The sequence below is a fragment of the Heloderma suspectum genome, chromosome 6 (assembly GCF_057233095.1).
Source record: "Heloderma suspectum isolate Gila_16-S chromosome 6, 16-S_ref, whole genome shotgun sequence".
Taxonomy (NCBI): Eukaryota; Metazoa; Chordata; class Lepidosauria; order Squamata; family Helodermatidae; genus Heloderma; species Heloderma suspectum.
Window position 1 is genome coordinate 105,029,054 of NC_139463.1, and position 27,899 is coordinate 105,056,952.

Genomic DNA, 27,899 nt, shown 5'->3' on the forward strand with positions numbered 1-27,899 from the left:
AAAAAAATTGTAAAATAAAAACCCTCCATTTTTTTCCAAGGACTTATTTTTTCCTGGGGGGGGGGGAGGTGGGCAGAATGGGGGTTTTCTCTGAATTTTTCTGGGTTGTTTTTCCTGGGCCTTCATGTCTCTAGTCAGCACTCCTCTCACAGATGCAGAGCCTTTTTTTAAAAGTAAAACCAGTCATAAAATTTGCAGTTCTGGGGGAAAAAAGTGTAATTCTAGAACATTGCTGCCATTCAACATTTCAAGTCATGTAAAAGCTGTATTATGTTAGCTGATGTGAGAAGTGACTAATAATAACTACGTGAAAAATAAAGGGTATCGCCCAGGCTCCTCTAGAATCCCAGGTCCTGAGCAAGTGTATTCGTTTCTCCACCCGCTGGCCGCTGCCAAAAACACTCCCTACAGACTGCACTGCTACTCTCCACAGAGCAGCCATGACTATTTCAAAGCTGAAAAAAATAATTCTAGGACATGGGGACCTGGCAAATATAGGACTGCAGCCTCAGTCTGTTAAAATTGTGCCTGTTTCTCCTATTGTGTGCATTGCCACTGTGTGGACATGGAAGAGAAAGATCCATACTTGGGAGACCTGAAGTGATCTGTAGTTCAGAATGAAGGATTTAACCTATGACAATTCACTGCCTCTGTTTCTCTACAGTACATCATCCAAACAAGACACACTAAAAGAACCTTCTCCAACCTTGTGTCCTCCAGATGAGATGGACTACAACTACCATTATCCCCCAGCCAGCATGCCTCATGGATGATGTGAGTTGTAGTCCAACAAGTCTGAAGGGTGCCAGGTTGGAGAAGGCTGCACCAAAACATATGCAGAAGGGTTAGCTTTTCAACAATTCTGTTTATTAACACTTCTAATGGTAAGCCAGTGCACAACTTACTAAATAATACAACTTGGTAATTTGCTATACCTGCTGACTGAATTTTTAATTGCTTTGTTTAGAAATGTTACAGAAATAATTGAGGCAACTTATGGAAAAGCAAAAGATATAAAAATTGCATCAAGAAACATGCTACTATTCTTACAAGCAAAAGTTTAGAAATCCAATTCTTCTCTTTTTGTTTTCTTGTAAATGTACCTCCAATCTTTGCCTATGCACATGCTTTCTAAGGACTTAAATGGTTCCATGGAACTGAGAATAAGCATTTAGGAGGCTGATTTGGCATAAGGCATTTTCAGTTTCTCTTCTGAAAAATAAAACTTTATTGTTTTACTAACCTTGAAGTGCAGCATTGCTATAATGTGTAGTGCACGTATGATTCTTTCACAAAAGAAATGAATAAAATTAGGTGTGTTTCATGAGTTCCACAAGCTTTGTTGAAACCTCCTCTGAAACTTCCTTTTCTTTAAGGCAGTCTCTTTCAAAGGAGTGGAGCTCACTTCATGTAGGTTTCCTTCAAGGCCCCCAGGGCCTGCTCTTTGGTTATATTTCCCCAGTCTTCAGGCAGATCTGCAGGGTTAGCGTGGAAGTGATGGGCAAAATCATGATTGAACTCTTTAAAAATGAATTTCCAGTAGTCAGAAGCAGTAATACTAGGATCTGGCTGGATGCACCAGTCTGGATAATACTCACGATAATCTTTGTATGGATGGAGATTCCAGCCTTTCTCTGGACAATAGAATTCGCGTTTAGAAGCCACATCAGTAGAACACAGATTATAATCTAGCTTTTGTGTTGTTATAATTCTCCACATTCCCAGTCCTTGAGGTCGATGGACTGCTGCAAAATGTTCTTCATGAGCACTCCCTCCAGCTTCACAGGGGACTTTGCAGAAGGGACACTGCTTCCCACAGCCAAATACTCGCTTGAAGATCTCATCCTGGGGCTTCACAGGCAACTTGGAGAGTTTGGATCTGATATCCAAAGCCTCAAACTCAGATAGTACTTGTCTTTGCAGATCAGGAAGAGATTTTTCAACACAATCAGAAAACTGACCAGTATCCAGCCCATGTTTAAAGTGTATCCCCACTAGACTGTCTTTAGGAATAACCAACTCCTTCTGCATTTCTCCAGAAATTCTGAGATTGTCTCAGCATCTTTATTCTTCAGGTTTTCCAGGGCTTCCCTAATTTTCTTCAATATTGCTGAAAGAATCTGTGCTTCCATGTTCTTCAGATCCTCATTCTTAGTATAGTGATCTAACACTCGTCTCCAGATCCAGCTTTTGACAAAGTCTTCATAGGCTCTGATATATTTCACATAGTTGTCAACATTCTTCTCTTCCAACATTTCACTCAGCAGAGCATACTGGAAAAAGCTCCGGCTGGCATATTCAATCGACTGCGAACTGTTGAGAATGTTGTCCACTATTTCTATCCCGAGTCTTTTGTTGATGTAATCCACTAGAGCCGGTTGGAGACACTGATCACAAAAATCTTTAGCTCTGTTTTGTTGGGCATCTTTTTCCAGATAGAGATCTCTGAAAGCAGAAAAATACTGAGTTTTCAGCTTTTCCAGACGTACCTTTGGATTGTTTTCCTTAATGAAATTTTCATGCATCTTCTGAAATTCATTAGCTGCTTCTCCCAAAATGTGAAGCTTGAGGTCCACTTCCAAGGAAGATGTGGTATGAAGGTTCTGAACATCACCCTCTTGAAGCTTCTCATTGATCATACGCAAAAGTTCACCACAATAAGTTTCATCATAATCTCCTTTGGAACTGAGCTTTTCCTGAATGTACAAAATGCATTTGGCTATCACAGATTGCACAAGTTCTTCTGCTCTACTCAAATGTTCGTTTCTGGCAAAAATGTGCTTCTTCACACGGTCATAGAATGATGAATTTATATACACATGTTTCATTTGGAAATTGTTTATTCTGTAGCTTAATAATCCTTTTTTTTCTAGTAATTTGGGGATGACTAGTCTCCCTCGAGAGAACAACTCCTTTCTCAGATGTGACTCAACGTCTGCATATATTTCACGTTTTTCTAAGCTAAGGGGTGATATTTCCAGCAATGTTTCTGTCCACATTCGTTCAAACTCTCTTTCCAGCTCCCGCTCTTCTAATTTGCGCTTTTTCCCTCTGCATTCTTCTAGAAGCCTGTCCACCTTTCCTTCAGTTGTTTTCAAGTATTCTGCTTGAAGAGCATCAATCTTGTGCCGACCCTTTCTAATCTGAATGGCATCCTGCAGTTTGTTGGAAGAATAACTTTCAAGTTCACGCCTGAGGCTATTAGCACTCCTGACAAAATCTTCTCTGTATTTTTCTACTAGATGCAGATTTGCTGCTCCACTTTCAAAGTATTCTTTCAAACTCTTCAATATCCTTTTTTCTCCATGTGATAGTTTCTTTTGAAGTTCACATTTCAAATTGCTGTGATCAAGTTCATCAGGAGAAACATTCTGAATGACAGTTTCCTGCTCAGATACCCAAAGATGCATCTTTCGGCGGAAGGCCCAGTCCCACTCAGAATATTTCATGGACAGGTAATTATAAGCTTCTGCTATGAGGCTGTTGCGGAAACTAAAGATGAAGTTCTCATGTTTCACAGCATTCCACAGACTTTTCACCCATTCAATAAATTGAGGTATGTCCTTGGGAGGCCTTTTAAGTGAGCGGTTCATTATGAATTCAAAGAGGTACTTCTTTAGCTCAAAGACTTTTTCACTGTACCCCCTGTTGACTGGAGCCATAGGAGGGACTCCATGCCACAGTCCTGGGATGTACCAATTGTGCATTTCTGGGTCATAGTCCATGATGTCCGAAAATTTGATATTTCTATCTACTTTTTCCATTTTTGCTGCTGCCTTGGTCATTTCATCGAGCTGTTCCAAAAGATGTTTCCTGTCCCTCATGTTTTGGTCATGTGCAGAAACATCACTGACGTTTTGATGAACAAATTGGCAGTTGGGTTTTTGCCCAGTCTTCTCCATCCTGAGGAAGGCATGGGTCACAATTTGCAGGATGTCCTTCATTTCAGTGGCATTCTCCATGGCCATGTTCACTATTGTGATGTCACTCAGGCCAATCACTAGAGTGGCCAACTCATTGTCATGCTGATAACTGTCTTCCAATTTGGCCAGCTCAGGGGCTTTCAAGCCTTCTGTATCTATCACTAGGATGAAATCACAGTTGAGATCCTGAGACAAGTTTTTTCTGACCTTAAGGAGTGTCATGAAGGCACCTCGTGTACACCGCCCACTGCTGACAGCAAACTGTAGCCCAAACATGGTGTTGAGAAGGGTGGATTTCCCAGTGCTCTGGACTCCTAGCGCAGTTATCACCAACATTTTGGATTGACATGCTAGTTTCTTATGGAGGTTTGTCAGAACATCAGTTATCCACCGTAAGGGAATGTTGGATGCATCTCCATCAATCAGCTCTAGAGGAAACCCTTCCAGCATTAAGTCAGCTGCAATGCTTGGGAAATGGACAAATTGCCTGTTGGATGTCACTATTTTGCCCTCTTTAACCATTGAACATTCAGCCTCATAAAATTGCCCCAGCTCACGCATGAAATGCTCAACCCCCAAGGAAGAGCAAGATATCAGCTGGTCTACTTCTGCAACTTTCTGGCCATCATCTCCTAAAGTCTTACATTTTTCTTTATACTCAGCTCGTAATTTAGAAAGATTTCCCCTAGCAATATGATCTAGGCTGAACTTCATCCACTTCAAGAAGAAATGTTTCTCTGCTGAATTCAAGTGTTTTATGCCGTTGATGAAGTTAGTCAAGCCAATGGTAAGATCACATTGATTCTGCTGTTTACGCAGCTCCAACAATTTACCTTTCAGTTCAGATCTGTATTTTTCTGAAGGCGTGTCTCCTTGTCTTTCCATTCTGCATAATTCTTTCTCCACTTTTGCCAGATTTTTCCAAAAATCACCTTGCAGTTTCAGCATTTCTTTCTTGTAGTTTGTTACATCTTTTATACTTCTTGTGATTTCTGTAGCACATTTGAGTGCATTCTGACATACACTGGAGTCTTCATCCACCTGAATGGTAAGCTCATGGGCCACAGCAGCCATCGCTTTTATACTCATACTCTTGGAAGGAGAGTTGATTATTCTTCCAACACTAGATCTAAGCTTCTCCACAAATTCTGCTGCATTTGTCTTAGCAGCTTTCACTAGTATATGTGAATTGTTGAGTTTAAGCATTGGAGCTAATTTCTTCAAAAAAGCCAAAGTGGCGTTGCGTTTTCCACTGTGACCTTCCAGGATAAAACAGAACTGAGCTGATGGTTCTTTCAGTGATGACAAGAGGGTATATTCTCTTTCACTGATTTGTTCAGTAAATATAAAGATGGCCAAGGAGATCTCTGTTAAAAAGCTAAATTGTACCCAGTGTGATTCAATGTCTCCACGGAGATTTGCAACTGCAACTGGCTCTGGGAAGAGATCCGAGCTCTTCTGCCCTCCTGGGAAATACCAGGCCATCTCTACAAGCCCATCAGCAATTTCCCGAGGAATGTTTCCACACTCCATGTCTCGGTGTATGAAGAAATCATGGTGCTGCTGGGCAGGGCTGAGAAACTCATTGAGGAGTTTGGACTTGGAAAGGTTGGAGCTCCCCATCCGCACAAAAGAGACTATTGGCATGGATGTCAATGCCAGGCTCTCCTCCTTGAAGCCTTTGCTTTCAGCCAGGGAATGTGGTCTCCATTTTTTCACAATGTCTCTCATGGCCCAAAGCATCAGGGAGCATTTGGGAGTCTCCAAGGGAGGCAGAAGCAAAGGCAGGGCAAATTGGCACATAGACATCTTGAAGAGGATCTCCTGTTGGAGGAAACTGTCCGAACAAAGCAGAACAGCGCAAAGAACATCCAGGGGGTTCACTGACTCTCTCTCATCCATCTCAACAGTAAAGAAAATATTATCATCAATCATCTTTTCTTCCTCCTTTCCCTTCATGCTTTGAGCATCAGATAGCCCCTGCTCAAGGCTCGTGCTCCTGGCTGTCACATTCAGAGCCAAGACCTTCCTCAGAAAATGCCAAGCCAAGTCTTCCAGTGCATGAGGGGTGCACTCCTTTATACTCTCTGAACTGATTTCCAGGACCTCTCGCAGGGAGAGTTTCTTGCTTCTGTGCTGCTGTAATTTTAGTTTGGACAGAGTATCCTCCAGTGCTTTACTTCTCTCTGAAGAAAGAGATAAGAAACATATTTATTATATTTTCTTTGGTAGTGCCTAGGTCCTAAAAGCCCTCATCAGGTCCACCAATTCTTTCTAACTCTGAAAGAGTCTCTGGCTCTTTCCTTTCCATCTTGTATTACCCACAGCCTTTCACTGTTGGGAGAGTCATGGTTTATGCATTGTTCTTGATCATGAGCAAATAAGTAGGCCAGTAATGAGGCACTAGCACGCAAAAGAGACCTGCAAGTAAGTGGAAAAGGCAAGGGTCCAAAGGTGGTGTATCAATCCATGGGGCTGACCAACCAGAAAATTTGGGAGTCTCTTGTGTAAGCAGCAGCTTCCACTATAAACCAGAAACCAATTGTGGAAGGCTTGTGTCCTTGTCGCTTTCTCTTTGTTTTCTGTGTCACATTTCTATTTAGACAAGTTTTGGAAATACATAACCTGATGTTCTGGTTTTGCAGCGTTTTAATCTGCTTCTCTTTAATATTTTATTAGAGTTTACTAATTTTTTATGTGTTGCCGTTATTTTTTGACTTGTGGTTTCAGCTTTAGATACTAGCCTGAACTGTGGAAAGGCAGAATAAAAATATTTTAAATATGTATATGCATGCATATTACAATACATGCATATTAATGGTCTCTTTCTACTTATATTAGAGGATCTGGATTCACTAAATATTCTTTGCATCTCTTAAAATGTGCACAGTATCCAAAGCTATGTATACTGTGGGGGAAAAAAACAGATTCTGTAACCAATAAAATTCACTTTTGCAATCACAATAAATTCTGTAATTAATATTTGCTTTAGTTTTGCATAATCTTTCTGGTCCCAGAGTTTTTATATTGCAGGAAGTAGCAGGGGTGGGGATGGGGGAAGGCACTTCACAACCATGCTGACTAGAAACTTTTTTTTCATTAACTGAAGCTGGTGATCTTAAGACGGCAACAAACTTCTTTGATTTCTAAACTGAGAGTTATATCAATAGAATTGTTATGGATATACACTAAATGTTTCTTTTGCTTCATTGGCTAATACTTTAGTTTTTTCATAAAGATAGTATAACAGTGCATTTAAGCTAATTAACCTGAACTAAACTAAAACATTAAACCTCAAACTAAAGAACACAGAGGATGATGTAGTATATTGAGCTCTTGTCACTTTAAGACCACAGGCATCTCTACATTAAAGAATAAACCTGCAGTCCTCTCGTTGTGGAGTCTTTCCATGTTTACCATTCCCAGACAGCGACCATGTGATTGCTGAGAGGGGAAGTTTTTAAAATTTTCAGTGTTCCATAGACCGCACTGAAACAGTGCCATCTAGTCACTGTTTTAATAGCGCAACGACGACTATACACAGTAAAGAAAATCCAGGATCATAGAATCATAACTTGGAAGGGGTCTACAAGACTATTGAGTCCAACCCCCTGCTCAAAGCAGGAAGCCTGATTCCCAGGCAGTCTCCCATCCAAGTACTAACCAGGGCTTTATGTGCGGATCTTTTTAACATGGAATAACTGGGAAATACTGCTGGATGTGCCCTGGAGTTGACAATGTCATGAAAAGGACCCGCAAACCTCCATGAGTGACCCACCACAACTGCACCATAAAAGCCTTGTCTGATGGTGCCCCAGGTGTTCAGGGTCAGAAGGGGGAAGTACCTTGTCAGTCAGATACAGGAAAGAGCTAGTGATGGGAGCCATCTTTTGGCTCGGGTTTCAAATTAAGAAGGAAGACCTAAACCTCACTGTTTCAGAGCCATTCTTGAGCATATTGCCCATATAACATGATATATTTTTCGAAGTGATATTCTACTCACAGACTGAGAACACAGAAGAACCATGAGGCTGGCGAGAACAACTAGGGCCCTGTGAATGTCAGTTTTCACACCTCCTCCCCATATGTAGAAGATTAGCACCAAAGACAAAATCATAGTGGGCTGCAAATCACACCACCTTCCCCTGCAAGCCTTCATTGGAAATCCTGCTGAAGATTGGAGGAGACAGGAAATTCATTTCTCCATCTATATGAAAGCCTCAGGGGCAAGGAAAAAGAGGAAGACCTAAAGAGGGCCATTTTGCTGAACACTGTGAAGGAAGAAGCCCTAGAGCGGAGACAGGGAACCACTGGCCCGTGGGCAGGATACAGCCTGCAAGTGGTCCCCATCCGGCTCGGCAGCTTCCCTGCTGCCCTTATCTCCAACCAGTAGGCTGGGCTTTTTGCCTATCAGTAGTTCTTGGGGGAAACTGCTCCTCATGGCGAAAATAAGACTCTGCATGTGCAGCATGGAACACTGAGAAAGACAACAGGAGAATAAGCCGAGCAACCAAAAGGATCTGCTTTGACCTCATGACTGTCCTGACCCGCCATGGCACTGGAGATGAGGGGTTCTGTATCTGTAATCACCGTTGTTCAGCTCTCTAATCCGTTTGGAGATCACGCCGAAGCATTCTCCTCTGCCATCTTTTGATCTGTCTATTATAGCCTTCCCCAACCTGGTACCCTTCAGATGCGTTGCCTGTGCTGTCTGGGGATGATGGGGGTTGTAGTCCAGCACATTTCAATGGTGCCAGATTGGGGAAAGCTGACCTGTTAGAACTAAATATGTATTTGTTTGTTGACACTCATCATCTGTTCTCCCACCCACCCACCCCTTCCCCAGAGTGCACTGTTATGCTGCAGGCAAGCATGGGCATTCTGGGCTCAAAGAATACCCAGTCTAAGGGAAGAGATAAGGTGCTTACAATTTCACCTACTTACAAGCGTTGGTCTTATCTAAAAAGAGCTCAGCAGAACTTTGTCCTACTTGCTCCTACAATGTTTAATCTGAGGAGGAACTTCACATTAATGCATTTCCCTGAATGCATGACTCCGTTTATATGATCCCACCCCACCCCCTGTGCACACACCCTTTAGATTAGGGATTGGGAATATGTGGCCCTCCAGATGCTGTTGGACTACAACTCCCATCAACACTCAATTGGCTGTGCTGGTTAGGGCTGATGGGAGGTGCAGTCCAACAACATCTGGAGGGCTATATATCCCACACCCCTGCCTTGGACATATAGTCCAACTGATTTCAAAGGGACTAGTTTCTTGGAAGAGGTTTTCAAACTGGAAAAAGTGACCAGTTCTGTATACATCCCAGAGAACTTGGGGAGGGGCTGTAGCGGAGCAATAGAGCAGACTCTTTGCATGAGACACAAAATGGTAATGGGTGTGTTCACATGTCACGTTAAGCCATGGTGGCTTATAAACTCTGCACAGCAGCTTATTTTTCCAATAGCCTACTGTGCCTCAACAAATGATCAGACAAATAAATTACTGTGCATAGTTTATTTTTTCCCGCTCACCCACCCTCCCCCTCAGTCGTCCAGCCCGCATCCCGGGGGACCTGGCAGCAGACCTGTCTTGTCTGCCATCAAGGCCCCCTTCCTGGCTCCAGTCACAATTGCTATCGGGGTCAGGTCCCTTTTTGTTGTTGTTCCCAGTTCCATATGTATGTATGTATGTATGTATGTATTTCATTTCTATACCGCCCAATAGCCGAAGCTCTCTGGGTGGTTCACAAAAATTAAAACCAAACAACACACAATAAAACAATTTAAAATATACAGAACATTAAAACCACAATATAACAATACAACCACAATAAAACCTAGCAGCAGTGCAGGAGTTTAGAATGCAGATTTTTAAAACAGCAAAGCTAAAAGTTTAGAAAGCTAAAATGCCTGGAAAAATAAAAAGGTCCTCACCTGGCGCCGAAAGGAATACAATGTAGGTGCCAGGCGAACCTCACTAGGGAGCTCATTCCAGAGCCGGGGTGCCACAGCAGAAAAAGCCCTCCTCCTAGTAGCCAGTAGCCACTAGTAGGTAGTTTTTCCATGTGTGCAAAACAGGAGCGGGAAACTCTCCTGCACTTCCCCATAATTTTTCCCATGTGTGCAAATGGGGCTTCCCATTTGCACACATTGGAAATATGTTATTTTTCCACATGTCCATAAATACGATTTCTAATTTGCACACATAGAAAAAGGTAATTTTTCTATGTCCGCAAATGGGAAGCCCCATTTGTGCACATGGAGGAAATGATTTTTTCCCCCTTTGCTTTCCTGCTGCTGCGCAGGAAAAGTGCAAAAATGCCCTGTTTCTACTGAGGAGGCGGGGCGCCCAGCATGGGTAGGGTGAGGAGGGGGTGCCCACGCTACCCCGCCCCATAGCAGGCACCCCCGCTTCTTCAGAAGAAATAGGGTGCAACATTTTTTATGCCCTCATTCCAATCTTGCATAAAATCAGAAGAATGAATCATAAAAAAAACTCTAAAGGTTGGGTGGGCGGGAGGGAGTGGATCCCCAAGCACCCTAGGGGGTTCTCCCAATCCACACCACCCCACACCCCATCCCCCCATAAAAGGCATTTTCCCCCAGTCTGGGTGAAAGATCCTTCTGGCGGTTTGCCTTTCAAAAGGCAAACCACCAGAAGGATCCTTCACTCAGATTGTGGAAGGAATATGCCATTTCCTCCATGTGCACAAATGGGAAGCCCTATTTATGGACATGGGGAAAAATACAATTTTTCCCACATGTGCAAATGGGAAGTCCCATTTGCACACATGGGAAAAATTACAGGGAAGTGCGGGAGAGTTTCCCAGTTCCATTTTTGTGCAAAAATGGGACCAGGAACTTTAAAAAAAGGACCGGACCCTGATCGTGGCAGGAAGGGGGGCATGGGCAGAGGCTTGGGCACAAATGAAGAATAGCGATTGCAGCCCTCCTGGCCAAGAGTGGCAGGGGTTTCTGCCACTCTTGTCAAGCAGCTCACTGGCTGATGCCCTTTACGCACGATGGGCTGACAGACACGCTAACCCATCGTGGGAAAAATAACCCTTACTGCAGACCATGAGTTCCCACAGGGTGGCTTATTTGGGGGAAATAAGCCACCATGGGTGGGAAAAAGTGCTCACAGATGACACGCAACCCATCAAGGGTTATTCAGAAAAATAAAACATCATGGGTTAGCGTGTTGTCTGAACCCAACCTATCTGAATTCTTTGTAGGATAGGCAAGATCAAATATTGAGGAAAGTTTTCAGTTGCTAACGGACAAGGAAGTACCTTTAATAGGGTGTTTCTCCTTTTGATCTGGTTTCTGCTGAATTTTATCTTCTTGGTCTTGATCTGAACAACCTAGAAACAAGCACTAATATTTAGCCATCAAAGTGGAAGAGCAGGTAACTTAGGTGCTCCTGAAAATGTGTCCTGATATTCTAGATCCTTTAAAAAAAACGCCCATAAACATTCATGTTCTCTAACTGATTACCAAGGAATTAAATTTTTAGGAGAGGCTTTGAAACTAGAACAGGTGCCTCTTTGAAGTCCTTTATGGACATGGCCCAGAGATTCTTGGGTGGTGCATAATGCCTCTTCCATATTAGGGAAGACAGAAAGAAGTGGTAGAACGATTTTACTATTTATTTCTGTAGATGTAGATTTACCAGGCACTTTGGGGAAAGAAAAGGGCTTTTGACCAGGAGAATCTTATACAAGGCAGGTGTCTGGTCACAGGAGCCCTTAAACCTCTGGCTAACAAGCCTCGCTGATCTGCTGCCATCTTGCAGGAGGAGCATTAAGAGGATGGTCACATGGACTGTTGCTTTTGCAGTACATCCATTCAATGGGGTATGCACCAGGGACATCTGAAGAGTATGATTGTCATAGCTAATTCTGAAATGATTAGATCTTATTTTCACAATCAAGTTTTTTTGGGGTGCAAAGCACTGGAAAAATGCACGAGGAGCCAGGATTGGCCCTTTCCTGTAGTAATGCGTATGAAGTCAAATTATGAAAGTACCATTGCAATCTTCTCTTTTGGCTTGCACTGATACTCTTGGGTTGTCAGGTCTCTCGTCTGCAAGGGAGAAAAATATCATTATGCTGCTGGTGAATGAGTAATTTCTGGAAACGTTCCAGTCTAAAGCAAATTCAGTCAAGCCATCTGTAAATATGATGTTCTGGCACAGGTGACAGCAATTTCCCAATCTAGAGGAAGTACAGAAGTATTGTCTTGTCCTGGCAAAAATCTGGATGAGAGATTGGTCTGGTTTGCATGACACAACAGCTCACCATGGGTTATTTAATGCAGCTGCCATTTTGCATATTTTGCTTGGGGTTTGTTGTGTTGTGCGAACCCAGCGAGTGATCCCAGTTAAACAATCCTTGCATAATCCAAGAATAGACCATGAGTTATGTGAGGGTTCTTTAACCCATGCTAACTGGGTTCATGTGACACAACAACCACTGAGCAGGGGGTGGATATGCAATGTGACGAGCCATGGTGTATCGTCCAAGCTAGGGCACTGTAATGAGATGCCACTCTGAATTCCTTGTAAGGTTGGAAGCATACAAAGTTCAGACATGTTTTGCATGCATTAACAGACAAGGAAATACCTTTGGCAGGGTGTTTCTCCTCTTGCTCTGGTTCTTGCTGAATTCCATCTTGCTCCTGCTTTGAACAGCCTACAAGCAGACATTGACATTCAAGTGTCAAGACAGAAAAGCACAGTGGTTAGAGACACTCTTGAAAATTTACTGTTATAGCCCAAGTCCATTTTCAAAAATAAAAATGTATAGGTACTCCAACTGATTTCAAAGGAAGTAGATCTTAGCAGTGGAATTAAAACTAGAACATGTGTGTCTCTCTGAGCCCCCTCATAGCCCTCTGCCTCAGTTGCCAGCCGGACATTAAAACCTCGGTGTGGGAGAAAGAAGAGAAATCCCTCTTTTGCTGGCTGGGGAATGCTGGGAGTTGTAGGACTTTTTCTGTCTAAACATGCATAGGCTCACACCCTTAACTAACCAGCTCTGGCCCCTAATTTCTCTCACTAACTCTTTCCATCCTAACTCAACCCTCTCTCTCCCCCACCCCCTCTCTCTCTCTCTCTTTCTCACTGTCCCTGTCCTCCTTCTAATTGACTTTCTCCAACTGCCAATCACTCCACCCGCTATTCCATTCTGGACCTGGCTTTTTTGTTATAGGACTCTTTATAAAAAGGTCAAGTTGGCTACAAAATAGAAGAGGAAAATACTACAAAGGGCCTTGGAACAGGAGGGCCTTGGAAGTGTGTTGTTGGTTGGCAAGAAGCTTTGGAAGCAGGTAGACTATGAGCTTTTCTACATGAGGCTTTTAACCCGCACCTTTACTAAGGCTTCTGCTTCCGGATTCTTTGTGGGATTAAGATCGGCTGCTTTACACATCATTTTTTCCAGATGTTTTCTTTCTCTGCCTTTCTATATGTTCCATTACACAGCCAGTAGGTGGTGCTGCTGTGGTATAGCAGAATTGTGCAAATAGACTAGGGGCAATCTTCACAGATGATTTACTGCGGAGAGGGAGCATTTTGAGGTCGTTTGCAATGCATGACATTGTCGCCAATCCACATGAAAGCCGCTCCTTCTCTCTGGAAAAGATGCAGTTTCTGAAAGTCCTTTTACTGCATCTTTTCCCTAAAATGCAGCTCACACATGGTTTTGCCTCAGTGTTCCATGTCCCCCTCATTAAATCCTGGGCGTGCCTCTGTGATCTGGCAGTGATGTGGTTAAGGGAAACACACCCCATTTCCTCTTGTTTCCCCAGTCTAAGTAGTTTTTCCCACTGAGAAAATCCCCAGGAGCTCAGCAGTGACCCTTCACAATACCGCAGTCGTGGCGACACTCATTCACCTTAAGGAGCCTGCTTTTAATCTCTTTTTTTAATTTAATTTTTTCTTACTAAGAACAAACAAAAAACAAAAACAACAATAAGCCTTCCCCACCCCCTACAACAACATGCTAGGAAATTTTATCAAACCCAGTCAGCTAGGTGAGTCCTTAAGTATAAACATATATTGTCCTTGATGAAAACTAATACATAATTTTCATAAACTTATTTCTTCAACTCCGCCAAAGCATTTCAAATGCGCTGGGTACTTTAGTCCTCATTGCACATATATTTGTATAAATAATAAAAGGTTGCCAGTCCACATGAAATTATTCCTTCCTTTTTACGCCCTTTATAATTCTTAGTTTGTCGATGAGTTTTTCCAAAAGGGCAATTTCCCATGTTATGTTATACCAACTTGCAATAGTTAAGCCCTTTCCATTTCCTGGCTATTAACAATCTTGCTGCAACTAACAAAAAACCTACCAAGTTTTTATTCAATATATTTTGATTTTCCCCATAGTATAGGTTGAGTAAAGCCAACTCAGGTGTTTTAGAAATCTCTTTTCCCAAAATAGATATTTCATGAAATACCCTCTCCCAAAATTTTGCAACTTTCTGACAATCCCACCACATATGCACAAAGGTACCTTTCTGACCACATCCCCTCCAACAATCAGTGGAGAAGGATTTTTATATAGGTTAGCCTGACCGGAGTTAGGTACCATCTCTGTATTATTTTAAAAGCTGTCTCCCTAAACTTGGTTGAGATTGATTTATAAGGAAATTTATCCCACATATTATTCATTGTTCATCTTCAATAACTACATTCCATTCCCCATACTCCTTTAAAATGTATTTTAGATTCCATATCAATCTCAATTAACATTTTATATAATTGTGAAACCAGACCTACTTCCTCTCCTGAAATATTCTGTATTAATTTTTCAAAATTGGTAAGTTCCCTACATCCTTGCCATTTTATATTTTCTATTTATATTATATTTATATTTTCTCACCCAATAAAGGAACTAAGATGATACCACATCATCCAAGTTATTCTCCTATTTTGTAAATTATTCCTCCAATAATCCCAGGAAAGTGGTTGTCTGTTTACATAATAATCTTGTAATTTCCCTAGATCTACCTCTTCTAAATTGCTTTAATTATTAATCTATCATTGGAATGAAAATCTGGGTGTCCACTGATGGGGATAAGAGGAGAAATCCCAGGAATCAATTTTTCCTTATGAAATTTCCATACTTTCCAAACTGGTTTTATCACTGAATGAGGAATTTGCATACTTTGTTTTATCTGTTTTTTATATATATGGTATAGTATAGAAATTTTCCTTTTGTAACAAAGATTGCTCTATTCTTATCCATAGTTTTGCTTTTTCTTTCCTAACCAACTGAGAGCAATTGAGAGTATTGAGAGAAAATGGAGGATCTGGAATGCTTCATAATAAAACTTTAAACATGGGATCCCCCAGCCTCCCTCTCTAATAAGTTTATACCAGAGAGTCTTAGTTATTCAGGGTTTCGTCTTCTTAAAAATTAAAAAACGCCAATTTTTGTTACCAAATTTTAAACCATTGTGGCGGGATTTCAATGGGAAGTATGTAAAATAAATATGTAAATTTCCGCAGTACCATCATTTTTTATTAAAGAAATTCTACTTGAGAGTGGGAATGGCATTTTACTCCAATTATTCAGATCTTGCTTAACTTTTTTCCATAATTCGACATAATTATAAGTAAAGGATTTGGAAAATTTTCTTGTACCTTGAACACCTAACTACCTGAAAGATATTTCTTTCACCTTGGTTGCACCAAGGGAATTCCTATCTTTTTAGGTATATATAACTGATCATTAGGTTTTAGATTTAAACAAAGAAGGTCTGATTTATCAAAGTTGACCCTCAGTCCAGATACCAAATATAATTGTTGTAATTCAGCTTGTAATTCACCTAATGAAGTTTTGGATCTGTTAACACTGCCATAGTGTGCCATGTCCCCCCTCATTAAATCCTGGGTGTGCCTCTGTAATCTTGCAGTGCCGTGGTAAAGGGGGGGACACACCTCATTTCCTGTTTCCGCAGTCTAAGTAGTTTATCCCATTGAGAAAATCCCCAGGAGCGCAGCAGTGACCCTTCACAATACCGCAGTAGTGGCGACAGTCATTCACCTTAGGCAGCCTGCTTTTAATCTTTAATATATCCCCCCCTTCTGTGCATGTTTACTCATAAGAAAGAAATAAAACTCTCTCCCTTGCAAAGTTTAACAGATCTCAGTGTATATGGAGCCACAGTAAAGGGTCAAAGGCTAACTTTAGTAACTCGCCCTAGAGCACTCTTTCACTTCTCCTATGCTCCATTAAATTGCTATTTCAATGCTCTGTTAAATCGTTTCTCTGTTGTTATGTGCAGTCCCTCCTCCAATGCAAACAGCTTTATCACAGTAGTGATTTTCAGGATCATGGGAATTTCTCATTGCAAGCAGGGAGAAGGAGAAAGGGGGGATTGGAAGCAATTACTCTGTGGCAGAGTGCTGGAATGCAGAGAAATTGGGGGTGGGGTGGGATGCTCTCAGGGTGAGTCTTCAAATGCTGCACTCAGGAATCAGGGATTTGGGCTTCCCAAGGCAAAAGTGGGGAAAAGGCAGCGGGGAGATAATGTAGTAGCAGGAGCCTTTGGAATTGTGAATTAGTTGCTCTCCATTCATAATAACATAGTAGCAGGGGGGAGCCTGGACAGGGGTGGCAAACAAGCCTCTCTCATTGGTTGAGCAGCGCTTCCAGTTTGATGACGTTCAGTTCTACTCCGCCCATCAAACCCAAAAGTATGTGCCTTTCAAGTGTTGTGTGGCCTGTGAAAAACGGATGTTAAGGGTATGCTACAGTTAGCTTTTCTTGCTTCGTGTGTCCCTGTCAGACCAAAACCAATTCCATGAAAATTTGGATAATACTCCAATGCGCTTCTCGTTCCATTGTCATGAAGATCCCCCCCCCCCCAGGTTTCATGCTGCCATTCAGAGATATACCAGACTTCCCTCATTATGAAAGGAAACACACACCCCCGCTAATATGGGTGCAAAGCATGGGAGAGGCCCCGGAGGATGACGACATCGTGTAACGGACCCACAAGCTACCATGAGTGAGGAATCACGAGGGCACAATAAAGGCCTTCTGTAGAAAGGCTCTATGGGCCAGGGATCTAAGGGGGCAGCAAGGACAAAGAGGTGGATGGGGAAGACTGAAAATTCACATACTACTGATCAGAACTAACCAGTCATACATCTGACTGTAAATCAGCCTATGAAACAGAGGATTTGTAAAGGAATTCCCCTGGGCTGAGGCAGAGGTGGATGTGATGCTGAGGCCAGGGGTGCTTCCAAACGGGGGGTTCTTAGCACTACCAGTCAAAAGGCACTGTGTGACTATTCTATCTATTCCTCCTTAGCAGATTGTTTGTTGAAAGAAAAAAGGCAGAAGAAGTGGGAAAACACGGGAGGGTTACAAATGAAAGGTGATATCGTCTGGACCCCATATAACATTCTGTAAAGGAGGCAGAGCGACTGCACAGTTAAAGCCTCATCTGGAAGCATCCCAGGTCAGGAGCATTCTAGACCTTGTTCCATGGAGCCCTGGCCCCAAATCTATTGCCCAGAGCCCTGAGTGTTCACTGGTGCCAACTGAAATTTTTTTGTTCAGCTTAATTGCCATGGGGGCAGGGGGAGGGGATCTTCAAAGGGGATCACAGCTGAGGAGGGAAGCTTTAACTCTCCCCTTCCCATGCGCTTCAACCCCCCCCCCAAAAAAGATCTTCCCCTGCATGGTAATTAAGCTTAGGGGGACAATCCATTGGTTTGGGATGATCTGGGGCAGTGTGCAAATTAACCAAATAATTTATTTTATTATCTGGAAGAGAAGTTAATTTGGCTGGCTCTGCCTCCTGTGAAATTCACATAAATCCTAGTCATTCTTTCACACAGATATAAATCGACACATGCACGATTTATGCAGATTTTTGTGGTCTATGGGCTTGGGCCCTGAATCTTTGCAGGGCCTAAACTGGATTCTAAAAATGCTGCTCTGAGTGGCAAAATGTCTCTTCTGGATTTTGCTCCAGACCTGTAAAAACACAGACTGGGCTTTGGCACTGAAATGAGGATAAATGCTTCTCATCCCACATGAGAATGATGAAGGAAGAGCTTTTGTCTTTGAAGATTAGGAAGAACTCTAAGTAGAACTCACCAGGTATTGAATGTTGCAGAACCTGATTTGAACCTGGAAATACCATTTCTACACATTCCAGGAACTGGCAGCAAACTCCTTCCCCCTTCTTCTGGATCAGAATGAGCAATTTTCGACTTTTCTTCTTGGAATCCTCCATTTTGTCCAAGTCCTTATATTCTTCCTCTGTGATGACAGTCTGGGAGAGTAACTCATCTAAAACAAGTTCTGGGTCCTTCTCGAGGATTTCAAGTAATTGTTTTATCCCCTTGCGGATCATCTCATCACTAGGTTTCTTTATTGGATCCGGTGACCTATGGAAGAAAAAATATTTATTAAATTTCAGGCTTCAGAAGAAAAAGAACTAGACCCTGGTTAAGAGGTAAAATGCCATTTAATAATGAATCAGACTCTTGGTTCATTGTCTAGTTCAGCCTTCCCCAACTTGGCACCCTCCATATGTGCTGGGACTACAACTCCCATTGTGCCCAGCCAACATGGCAATTGGGAAAGTCTGACCTAATTTGACCATCTGTGGCTCTCCTAGGCATAAGAGCACTGCAACAGGTAACTCTTTTGTCCAACATTCACCTGATTTGTTCATGCTGTGAGTTGAGGTCAATGTCTAACTGCCGCTGTTTGAATTTGTTTTAGTAAGTTTCCCAAAAATAGATTTTTGGTCTAGCGCGTGGTTTGAGATTATTTACTTATCAGCCCTTGAACTCAAGCTACATTGAGATATAATGTGAACACCACGTCTCTCCTTACATTGCCAGGTTGCATACACAGAGCAACAGTTGTGCCTAGAAGAAAAAGGCGAGACGCAGGTAGTGTTCGGTGACCCAAGGCTGCAACTTCATTTTAATTTTTACTTCTGAGATCTGCAGCAGGAGCCTAACAGCTGTGTGGGGATCCCACACAGGAGATGGAGGTGACCTTGTTGCTTCTTCCTCACCTGTGTATTTACAGGCAAATCTAACCCTGCCTCAGGCACAAACAGTATATTCTGCACTTCTCCCTCACCAACCAGCTCTCGGTAAAGGAAGGCACTTCTGACTCACTGTCCCTCCAAACACAGGTCTTTGGGGGTGTGCTCCGGGCGAGTCCCAAAGGGAATTCCTTTCCCCATCCCTGGGTCCCACAGCCCTTGAGGACAAGTCTAGGGAATCTCCTTTCACCATAAAGGCACCTCTGGACATGCATCAATGGGTGACTGGCATGCTGACCCAATTTCCCACACTGCCCTGCCATTATGACCATCCTATTTAACCTCAGCACCACCCTAGAGAATCGTCCCTCAGCCTCCCCAGGATCGGTGTAGAGTAGACAGAAGTGAGCCATCTCACCCAGATTGCATCCTTTGGGGGCGGGGGGGCAAAGATCCAAAGAGGGCCAGTGCTAGGCGAGTGGACTTAGCCACCGGTTCTGCTCCCCTCCCCACATCTGCACACTTACACTTCCTGCCCCACCTTCCCCTGCCCTCAGGAGCAGACACAGTGCCTTCCCCCACCACAGGCAACCTTGCCAGGATCAAGGAAAGAGGAGTGATATAATAACTTTGTTGTTGTCAAGTCGTGTCTGACTCTTCGTGACCCCATGGACCATAGCACACCAGGCCTTCCTGTCCTCCGCTCTCTCCCGGAGCGTGCTCAAGTTCATATTCATTGCATCAGTGATGCTATCTAGCCATCTCATCCTCTGCCGTCCCCTTCTCCTTTTGCCTTCAGTCTTTCCCAGCATCAGGGTCTTTTCCAGGGAGTTTTCTCTTCGCATTAGGTGGCCAAAATATTTGAGCTTCAACTTCAGTATCTGTCCTTCCAATGAGCAGTCAGGGTTGATTTCCTTTAGGATGGACTGATTTGGCCTCCTTGCAGTCCAGGGGACTCGTAAGAGTCTTCTCCAGCACCACAGTTCGAAAGCATCAATTCTTCGGCGCTCAGCCTTCCTTATAGTCCAGTTCTCACAGCCATACGTTACTACTGGGAAAACCATAGCTTTGATTATATGAATCTTTGTCGGCAAGGTGATGTCTCTGCTTCTTACTATGCTGTCCAGGTTTGCTCCCAAGGAGTAAGCATCTTTTAATTTCATGGCTACAGTCACCATCTGCAGTGATCTTGGAGCCCAAGAAAATAAAATCTGTCACTGCTTCCATTTCTTCCCCTTCTATATGCCAGGAAGTGATGGGGCCAGATGCTATGATCTTCGTTTTTTTAATGTTGAGTTTCAAACCAGCTTTAGTACTCTCCACTTTCACCCTCAACAAGAGGCTCTTTAGATCCTCTTCGCTTTCTGCCATTAGGGTGGTATCATCTGTGTACCTGAGGTTGTTGATAATTCTCCCGGCAATCTTAATTCCAACCTGCGATTCATCCAACCCAGCGTTTCTCATGATGTACTCTGCATATAAATTAAATAAGCAGGGCGACAGTATACATCCTTGTCATACTCCTTTCCCAATTTTGAACTAATCGGTTGTTCCATGTCCAGTTCTTACTGTTGCTTCTTGACTCTCGTACAGGTTTCTCAGGAGACAGGTAAGGTGCTCTGGTACTCCCATCTCTTTACGAATTTGCCACCGTTTGTTGTGATCTGCACAATCAAAGGCTTTAGCATAGTCAATGAAGCAGAAATAGACTTTTTCTGGAATTCTCTTGCTTTCTCCATGATCCAGCGAATGTTGGCGATTTGATCTCTAGTTCCTCTGCCTCTTCGAAACCCAGCTTGTACTTCCGGTAGTTCTCGGTTCACATACTGCTGAAGCCTAGCTTGTAGGATTTTGAGCATAACCTTGCTGGCATGTGAAATGAGCGCAATTGTACGGTAGTTTGAACACTCTTTGGCGTTGCCCTTCTTTGGAACTGAAATGTAAACTGACCTTTTCCAGTCTTGTGGCCACTGTTGAGTGTTCCAAATGTGTTGGCATATTGAGTGCAGCACTTTAACAGCATCATCTTTTAGGATCTTAAATAGCTCAGCTGGAATACTGTCATCTCCGCTAGCTTTGTTGTTACTAATGCTTCCTAAGGCCCACTTGACTTCACTCTCGAGGATGTCCGGCTCAAGTTCAGTGAGCGCACTATCATGGCTATCAGGGACATTCAGATCTTTCCTGTATAGTTCTTCTGTGTATTCTTTCCACCTCTTCTTCATCTCATCTGCTTCTGTTAGGTCCCTGCCTTCTTTGTCCTTTATCATGCCCGTCTTTGCACAAAACGTCTTTGGATAGTGCGATTTTCTTGAAAGATCTTTAGTCTTTCCCATTCTATTGTTTTCCTCGCTTTCTTTGCATTGTTCATTTAAGAAGGCCTTCTTGTTTCTCCTTGCTGTTCTCTGGAACTCTGCATTCAGTTGGATATATCTTCCTCTTTCTCCCTTGCTTTTCACTTCCCTTCTTTCCTCAGCTACTTGTAAAGCCTCATCAGATAGCCACTTTGTGTTCTTGCATTTCTTTTTCTTTGGGATGGATTTAATTGCTGCCTCCTAAACGATGATAAGGACCTCCGTCCATAGTTCCTCAGGCACTTTGTCTATCAGGTCTAATCCCTTAAATCTCTTTGCCCTATGCCAAAGAGATGGTTTGGACAGAGTAGGGATGCTTGAAGAATGTGATCTGTGTGAATTCCTGAAGAAAATGGTCTGATCAGGTCTAATCCCTTAAATCTATTTGTCACCTCCACTGTATATTCATAAGGGATCTGATTTAGGTCATACCTGAATGGTTTAGTGGTTTTCCCTACGTTCTTCAATTTAAGCCGAAATGTTGCAATAAGAAGCTCATGATCTGAGCCACAGTCAGCTCCAGGTCTTGTTTTTACTGACTGTATAGAGCTTCTCAATCTTTGGCTGCAAAGTACATAATCAATCTGATTTCCATATTGACCATCTGGTGATGTCCATGTGTAGAGTTGCCTCTTGTGCTGTTAGAAAAGAGTGTTTGCTATGATCAGCGTGTTCTCTTGGCAAAACGCTATTAGCCTTTGCCCTGCTTCTTTTTGTACATCAAGGCCATGCTTGCCTGTTATCCTGGTAATTTCTTGACTTCCTACTTTAGCATTCCAATCCCCTATGATGAAGAGGACATCTTTTGTTGGTGCTTTTTCTAGAAGGTGTTGTAGGTCTTCATAGAACCGATCCACCTCAGCTTCTTCGGCCTCAGTGGTTGGGCATAGACTTGAATTACTGTGATGTTGAATGGTTTGCCTTGGATTCGTACTGAGATCGTTCTATCGTTTTTGAGATTGCACCCCAGTACTGCTTTTCCCACCCTTTTGTTGACTATGAGTGCTACTCCATTTCTTCTAAGGGATTCTTGCCCACAGTAGTAGATATAATGGTCACCTGAATTAAATTCGCCCATGCTTGTCCATTTTAGTTCGCTGATTCCCAAGATGTCGATGTTCAATCTTGCCATCTCATGTTTGACCACCTCCAGCTTACCTTGATTCATTGACCTTATATTCCAGGTTCCTAAACAATATTGTTCTTTACAGCATTGGACTTTCTTTTCACCACCAGACACATCCACAGCTCAGTGTCCTTTCGGCTTTGGCCCAGCCGCTTCACTCTTTCTGGCGCTACTTGGAAATTCCCTCTGCTCTTCCCCAGTACTATATTGGGCACCTTCCGACCTGAGGGGCTCATCTTCCGGCATCATATCTTTTAGCCTTGTGATACATTCCATGGGATTTTCTTGGCAAGAATACTGGAGTGGGTTGCCAGTATTTCCTTCTCCAGTGGACCACATTTTGTCAGAACTCTCTGCCATGACCTGTCCGTCTTGGGTGGCCCTGCATGGCATAGCTTATGGCTTCACTGAGTTACGCAAGCCCCTTCGCCACAACAAGGCAGTGATCCATGAAGGGGGGTATAATAACTAGAAGCCAGCAAACAGGGAACAGGCTGTCTGCTTGCTCCCTTGGCTCCTCAAGCCATTTCCTCTGATTTCTGCCTGTGCCTCTTGCCCTTCCGTCAGAATCATGGAGTCACTCCACTGCTTCCCTCTGCCTCTTTCCTAGAATGGCTCCCTGCAATTATAGATTTCCTGTTCGGGGGGAATCTCTTCCTTTGCCTGCCTGACAAAGCTCCTCCTTCAGTAAGGCCTCACAGAGTTTGGACTGTGACCCTTTTGTGGCTGACAGCTTTGCTCCCTGAGTAAGTGGAACGTCTGGTGCCGTCAGACCAGCTCAAGCAGCGTCCGAGGCTTCACTGCCACAAGTGCAGTACAGTGTGGATACTCGGCAATTCCATAGCATTTTCTGAGTTTTCAAGGCCTTCTGCAGCTATTATCGCAATCATCTTTACAACAACCCTGTAGAACTATATCTCTGTTGCATATATGCCCCAAACCTCCTTGTGCATTCCTGAAGAGGTGAGATTTGAACTGGGTACAGCCTTCCTCGTTCACAACTCTGCGTTTTAGCTACTATGGTACACCAGCACCAGCTATAATGATAATGGCCTTGGTCCTGCAATATTTTAGCAACCTGCCATCTTTAAAGGAGCAGGGAGGGCCAGGGAGATAGAACTTTGATGTATTTAAAAAACTGTAGAGGAGCAATCCCCAACTCGGCGCCCTCCAGATGTTTTGGACTACATGTCCCGTCATCTCCAACCAATGGCTATGCTGGCTGGTGCTGATGGGAATTCTAGTTCAAAACATCTGGAGGGCATCAGGTTGGAGAAGGCTGTGTAGAATCAGAAAGTATCCTGGGGTCACCTGCTCTGAATATCTATAGCAGGTGGTATATTCAAGTACATTCCGAAGCTTGAACATGTACTGGAAACAATTACTAGCCCACTAAAGATAACCTGGAAGCCCACACTTATAGTAAAGTTCCATTCCATCAAAACCACCCCAGGAATATCCATAACACACTTACTTGCACATCCTTCCTTCTAGTTACTGCCCCACTGCCCTTTTTGTCCTGCTGAACCTTGCACAAACCTGCATTCCAATGTTCCTTGTGTTACTATGGGTTGCTGCATTGCCCCCTGTTTGACAGATCTTTAAAGCAGCAAGAAACTGGATTTCCTGTATCAAGCAGAGGCTTACACTAGATCCGCCCCCCCCCCCAGGCCCTCCAGCTCTATCATTCTAACTTAGCACCAAGGAAGATAACCAAGGAAGAAGCCCCATTTAAGCACAGAAATTACCCTGTGGTGGATGTTCCTGATGAAAGGTCTTCTTCTGTGTCCTCTTTTGTGTCTCCTAGATGGGATATATCACCAGGTGGTGGTTGCCCAGGTATGTTTCTCACGCTCTGAATCTTGGCAGAGGAAAATGACTCTGTTGCTAGAATGCGAGTACAGATAAACAGATTTCCTTAGTTAAACAACAAAGGAGTCCAGATTCTACAGTCAGAAGAAAAATATGTGAAATAAGTGCATTTTTTAGAAACCCATCTACCAGCCCCAAGACCAAAGTTTTCAAAGGAGGATGTACTAGTGTGTTTCTCTCACCCCTAACATCTGTGTTTTAAAAACACCCTACAATATAAGGCCAAACTAAATGTGATAGCAACCAACCCATTTAATTTGGACCTCGTGTGTGTGTGCCAAATTCAAGATGACATCATTCATGCAGTTAGCATTTGTGTGAATCTATTTTTAAAGAAAATAACAGGCATGGGTGTCGGGGGGAGAAGCATCCCACCCGGTCACTTTCCAACTTCTGGATCTAACCAGTTTCACAAGTACAAAAATCAAAAAACTTCTTTATTAACATTTAATAATGTTAATTATTATTTGTATTGTTTCACTAAAGTGTGAGCGACCAAAGTAAAAAAAATACCTTTTCTTTTTTTTTACAAAAGCGACAAGGATTAAGAAAACAAGCAATTAAAGAGTGACAGTCAGGAGGAAACAAGTTCAGGAAACAATTAAAGGCCTGGTTTGAACAACACCAAGAGTAGCAGGCAGGAAAGCTTGGCTGAGGGAAGGCTGCAATGCTGAGCACCCTTCCTAGGGAGGACGTCCCACTGAACCGAGTGTTTTCTTTTGAGGAAACTGACGTCGGATCCTACTGGCGGGCAGCAGGTCAGCAATGCAGTGCCCGTCGCTGCCTTTGCCGTGGGGTCGGGCACTGCCAGCCTGCAGTGGGGACGGAGCACTACGCAAGTTCCGCACGTGACCGGGTAGAGGGGCCGTGAGGTGTCCCCTTTGACAGAGGACAGTCCTCTCTGTGAAGGGCTCTCCAGTCCGATTCCGCTTTAAAGGAAAAGAGCCATAAGAACTGTTGCCCATCCACAGGTAGCACCTGGACAGCACAGGTCAGTTTTCCACACGATGGTGAGCCTGACTGTATTTTGTTTAATTTATAGAAATTATTTCTAAATGTGGATCCATACATATAACTTGCACATGCAAATTTTATGCCCATTGCTGCCCTCTTTTTGGTGATGCATTCCCCCCTTTCTTGATGATTCACAAGGGGCCACCTTCGCTAAGGGGCTCCGGTGCACAAAAAGCCTCGGAGGGAATTCAGTGCTGTTGCTGCTCCCTGTGCAACGCTCCCCTCAGACAAAATTCCCCGGTCCACGCACTCTAGAAAGCATCACTCACCACCTTCTTCTAAGTACTCGGCAATGGGCCGCAGGCTCGGGAAGACTTGGTTTTCCAGACACTGTAGGAACTGCTCGTGCGCCGATTCTCCTTTTCCCAGCACTGTGTCGATCAGGCTTTCTACCAGCTGCGGTGGGTCCTTTATCCGAGTCAGGGAGGAGGCCTCGGCCCGTGTGAGGATCTGGTGGAACTTGGCCACGTTCAAGACCACTTCTGGGGCAGTTAGAAGCGTTTCCACTAACTTCCCTCTGGCCACCCGCATAACATCGGAGGGTTTCTTCGCAGCAGCCATGGCTTCCGGGGTGCAGCTGAAGACAAGCAAACAGTTGGTTCATTTGAAAGAGAGCAGACCTAAGGGCCAAACAAAATGGGACTTTCTTTGGCCTTGGGTAGTTGGGGGGGGTTATAAAAAGAACCAACATCTGGATGGGGGAGGCGCGAGCCGGATCAAGGCCATGGCATAGAGCAGGGGCGGGCAACAAGGTGCCCTCCAGGTGTTTTGGGCTACAGTTCCAGTAATCCCTGACCACTGGCCATGCTGGCTGGGGCTTCTGAGAGTTGTGGTCCAAAATATCTGGGAAGCACAAGGATGCCTCTCCCTTGGATAGGGCGAGGGGGCTTCAGTCCTTTCCCCCTGACCCAATCGGGGTCCCCCCTCCCTGCACATGCTGTTTCAATGGGAGGAAAGCAGCTATTGGCAAGGATGGGGGTTTTCCTCCCGTTGCAAATGACAAGTGCGAGGAGCCAGTACAGATCGGGACTGCAGTGGAGGCAAAGGGTTAAAGCCTCTTCCCCTTTACTTAACACTCCCAATCTGGCTCTAGGGGGAAAGTTCCCCTGAAACAGCTGTATTTCTATCTGTGGCCTGCTCCTTCCCCGCCCCACCCCACCCCACCATGAAGTTGCATGTTCCTCAGATTCCTGAAGCGGCCCGATCTGGCACCTCACCTGAAGTGTAAGCCCCAGAGGGGGCTTAATCTTCTGCCAACTCCGGGGACATCTTGCTGCATGGCCTGTGGCCCAGTTCACACAAACAGCAGAAAGAGCTGAGAAGCCTTTTTCCGGGCTGTTATCTCTTCAGACCACAGGCGACAGCTCCCTAGGCTAGAACTCTTCTCCCTGATACTCCGTTTTCCGTGTGCAGATAATGTTTTTGTACGGAGGGGCACTCCATCCCATCAACCCCCTCCCCTGTCTGAAGCGGTGCAGTCCTCCAGGCACCGATCTGCCACTGTCTGCGAACCAGCCTGGTAACTATAGACAACACGACAAAGTCCTACTACCACCACTACAGTAAGTTTCTTGCCATCTCGGTACCCCAGCTGATGTTGCTGGGGGGAAAGACATCACGCCCCTCCATATCCCACACGGCACCTTCAGCTCTCAGAGCAAGGGTGAGAAAAGGAAATTATCACACTGCCCGCTCTGTTTCCAAAATAAACTTGTTCTTATTTTCTTTCTTGCAGGATACTTACTGTTGCCTCTGGATCCCCGCGGCAGCTCTTTTCTCCTGGAACACACAGATTTGAAATTGAAAGCAAAGGTTTCGTTCGCAGTCCTAGTGGCATTGCCCTCTCAGAAAACACCCAGGACAAGTCTCCGACTTCTAATAAAGGAGACGTCGTTTCCTACTTGTGCCTTTCCCGTAAGCGCTCTGAGGCAGGGTCGGGAGCAGAAGTGGAAGTGGAAGTGGAAGAGACTGGCCGGAGGAATTCGGGCCGCTCATTGCGTAGCCAGCTCCTCGCCAAAGGCCCTGGGCTGACAGAGCAATCCTACGCACAATTCAGTGGTGCACCTAGGTAGGCCCTGGATTTAATGGCCGGGGGGGGGGGGCAGGCGAGACAATCTTGTGTGTTACTTCATTTGTGAAGCACACGGGTGACATTTCTCCCCTCCCCCCACACCAATCCATGCTTTGCAACTGCGTCGGCGTCCTTGATACGTCCGAATGTTTGCCGGGCCTGATCAAAGACATACTCTGAGCATGTGCAGTTTGGCATCTTCAGCTCGCTGAAATCATAGCACCATCATGAGTCCGGGAAGAAGATGGAGTTTGCTTCTGCTGCCCAGATGTCCGCATCATCGGCCGCTCTCTGGCTGGGCGTTTGGGCCCCTGCTGGGCTACAGGGCCAGGGCCCCAAGGTCCCACCCTGGCTGCACCCCTGGCGGAGCTGGAGGGAGAAAGTGAAGAGGGGCGCTCCCCCCCCCCCCAAGCCTGGCCGGCTCGCTCTCGTCTCAACCGCGCCCAGCGAGAACAGCGCCCTCCCTCTCAGCGCTGCTCCCTTACCCTGCGCTGCCCTCTT

At 44.3% G+C, this 27,899-nt stretch overlaps 1 protein-coding gene across 1 annotated transcript; it reads right to left on the reverse strand.

The window, feature by feature from the left end:
- Positions 1–925: 925 nt before the first annotated feature.
- On the reverse strand, positions 926–27,873 carry LOC146342260 (interferon-induced very large GTPase 1-like). The gene is given in 10 exon segments (XM_084806022.1): positions 926–2,036; positions 2,039–6,109; positions 11,221–11,292; positions 11,957–12,013; positions 12,553–12,621; positions 18,055–18,347; positions 24,190–24,328; positions 25,597–25,904; positions 27,072–27,106; positions 27,574–27,873. Coding segments are annotated over 10 exon segments (5,688 nt in total). The 5' UTR covers positions 27,583–27,873; the 3' UTR covers positions 926–1,401.
- Between the last annotated feature and the right edge of the window lie 26 nt (positions 27,874–27,899).